General features: G+C 43.3%; 1 protein-coding gene across 1 annotated transcript; it reads left to right on the top strand.

The window, feature by feature from the left end:
* Window positions 1-401: 401 nt before the first annotated feature.
* Window positions 402-1,957, top strand: LOC148683466 (claudin-4-like). Its single transcript, XM_088657804.1, has 2 exons — window positions 402-497; window positions 929-1,957. Exon 2 carries the CDS (start codon window positions 930-932, stop codon window positions 1,770-1,772), a length of 843 nt encoding a protein of 280 aa, XP_088513930.1. The 5' UTR covers window positions 402-497; window position 929; the 3' UTR covers window positions 1,773-1,957.
* The last annotated feature ends 419 nt before the right edge of the window (window positions 1,958-2,376 follow it).

Genomic DNA, 2,376 nt, shown 5'->3' with positions numbered 1-2,376 from the left:
AAAGGGAGACTGGGCTAGTCAGATCCACCAGTACTATTGAATGAAGTTGCTGTAATTCAAAGGGGTGTTCAAACCCAATGGAAACAACTAAATATTTGTTTATTTGTGTATTAGTTTATTTCAAATCTTGCTTGCTCATTCCTTTGGAACTGGCAGCTGGGGTGTTTATTTCCACATTTTGCATCCAATCTTTGCATAAGCGTACATCTGACAAAAAGGTGTCTTTTAAAAGTTGCAGAATCGCACTGGTATTCGAATGCATACTGCCTCCAAGCAGTTGCCAAATGTTCCAAACGACCAGTACCCTGGAGTTATGATTTGTGTTGTTCCGAGCGTTCAAAGCAAGCTGCATTCTAACTGCCTCAGAACTCCAAGGAGCAGTTGCTACGGCACTCAGACCAGCCTCACTCTTCTCTTAGGTCAGACACTGGAAGAGAGAGACCTGGAGAAATTCCTTGCCCTGGAAAAAGACTGGTTGAAGAACTGATTTATTTGACGTAGGTGCATATATGCAGCGCTCCTCAGTTCCCCACCAACATAGCAGTGTTTTCTCAGATAGGAACAAATAGACTTTTTTAAATTTCCTTTTGTCCTGTCTGAGAGCCACTTTGTAGGCTTTTCACAATGTGTGTGTGTGTGTGTGTGTGAGAGAGAGAGAGAGAGAGAGAGAGAGAGAGAGAGAAAGAAAGAAAGAAAGAAAGAGAAAGAGAAAGAGAAAGAGAAAGAGAATTTGGACTAAAGTCAGAAAGGATTCTTTCCTGAACAGTAGCTGTATTGGTCTGCTGCACCAAACTTTCTTTCCAGGGTAGAATGCATAACTTTGGTGGGATCATGCCTGACATCACTATTAGCTCAAACTTTAGGAGATGTCCCTATGATACTGTGCCTAAGTATCTAACGGTTATCTTTTGTCTGTGTTGTTCTCCAGCATGCCTTCCATCACAAGACTTCCGCGGAGTGAAGCTGAAATTCCACCCCAGGGGCATCACGGCTCCTTCCCAGTCCGACTGCTGTGCAGGGTCTCCTGCATGCAACTAGGTGCCTTTGTCCTGGCTGTTCTGGGCTGCGTAATGAGCATCTGGTCATCTGCCAACCCTGAATGGAGAGTCTGGCAGGTCATGGGCAGCAAACAACAGGGCACTGTGGTCATTGGCACCTGGAGCGCCTGTTCTGTGCAAAGCATTGCAAAAGAGAAAATTAACACGGTATGCGCACGCTTAAATGACGAGGAGACCATACCAGCTGAAATCCTCATGGCCCAGGACTTGATGCCCTTGGCCTCACTTGCCAATGCAGCGACCGTTCTGTGCATGGCCTTTGCGCTATTTAACATCTTTGAGCCGGGAAAAGCCGACAATTTCATCGCTACCTTCTTTTCAATTGGAGGAATGATGATCTTCGGAGCGGGTACATGCGTACTTATTTCCATTTTGTGGAACCTTCATTCTGTATTAACAAATGAAGGAATTCAACTTCCGGAGGTTTTGGAGGTGCCTCCCCTTCCAACAAAACAAAGGGCTGGAATTTCTATTTATATTGGATTTGTAGCGGCAGCTTCCCAGCTGATAAGTGGAACACTGGTGCTGGGCGAAAAATATTTTTGGGAAATAAACACTTCCAAGCAAAAAGTTTTAAATGACCCAGAAAGTGTTGCAGACACTGAAGACCGAAAACCGAGGATGAAGACTTCTGTCACACTTGAATGTGAAGAAGAAAACCCAACTATTTGGCGGCGATACAAAAGTCATATCAAAACAGAAACCATGCCATAGTCATTAGGAATATTAGGCTTTTTAAAAATAGTAGCATGGGACGTTGTGAATGTTTCTGTATCCCACCATAGGGTTAACTATAAATAGGGGGGAATAAATGAAAAGTTTAAAACTTATATTTAGGTATTTATTTCATGCTATGTCTCTTTAAGCAATAAAAAGAATGTTATCGCATCGCACACTTATGCTGGAGTGCTTATTTGGCTGCAGATTCTACTGTCTGGTGTGTTTCAAATTTTCTCCATTTCAGAAACACTGCAAATAGCAAAAGGTTCTGGGACATGCTTCGGGTGGGTGGGTGGGTGTTTGCAGTCCGTTTTACAGAGAATGCTGGCCAAGCTTTTGAGTGTCTGTGTGCTGCTCCCAGCCCTGGCCAGCAAGAACAAGAATCAGGGACACCCGGTTTCATTGGTCCAGAGAGACCTAGGCCACTTCCAGCTTTGGGCAGAATAAAAAATTAAAAAGGATGGAACACAAAACAAAATAGCGCCACACACCAAAGAAGTGAGACATCATTAAATATGATGAAATATTTGCGAACAAAAAAGAACCATGTCTTTTACCAAATCACATCTCTCATTTGCTTAAGTTTGAAGCTCTAGTC

The sequence above is a fragment of the Zootoca vivipara genome, chromosome 14, assembly GCF_965207765.1.
Source record: "Zootoca vivipara chromosome 14, rZooViv2.hap1.1, whole genome shotgun sequence".
In the NCBI taxonomy this organism is placed as follows: Eukaryota; Metazoa; Chordata; class Lepidosauria; order Squamata; family Lacertidae; genus Zootoca; species Zootoca vivipara.
This window is presented reverse-complemented; position numbering and strand designations above follow the sequence as displayed.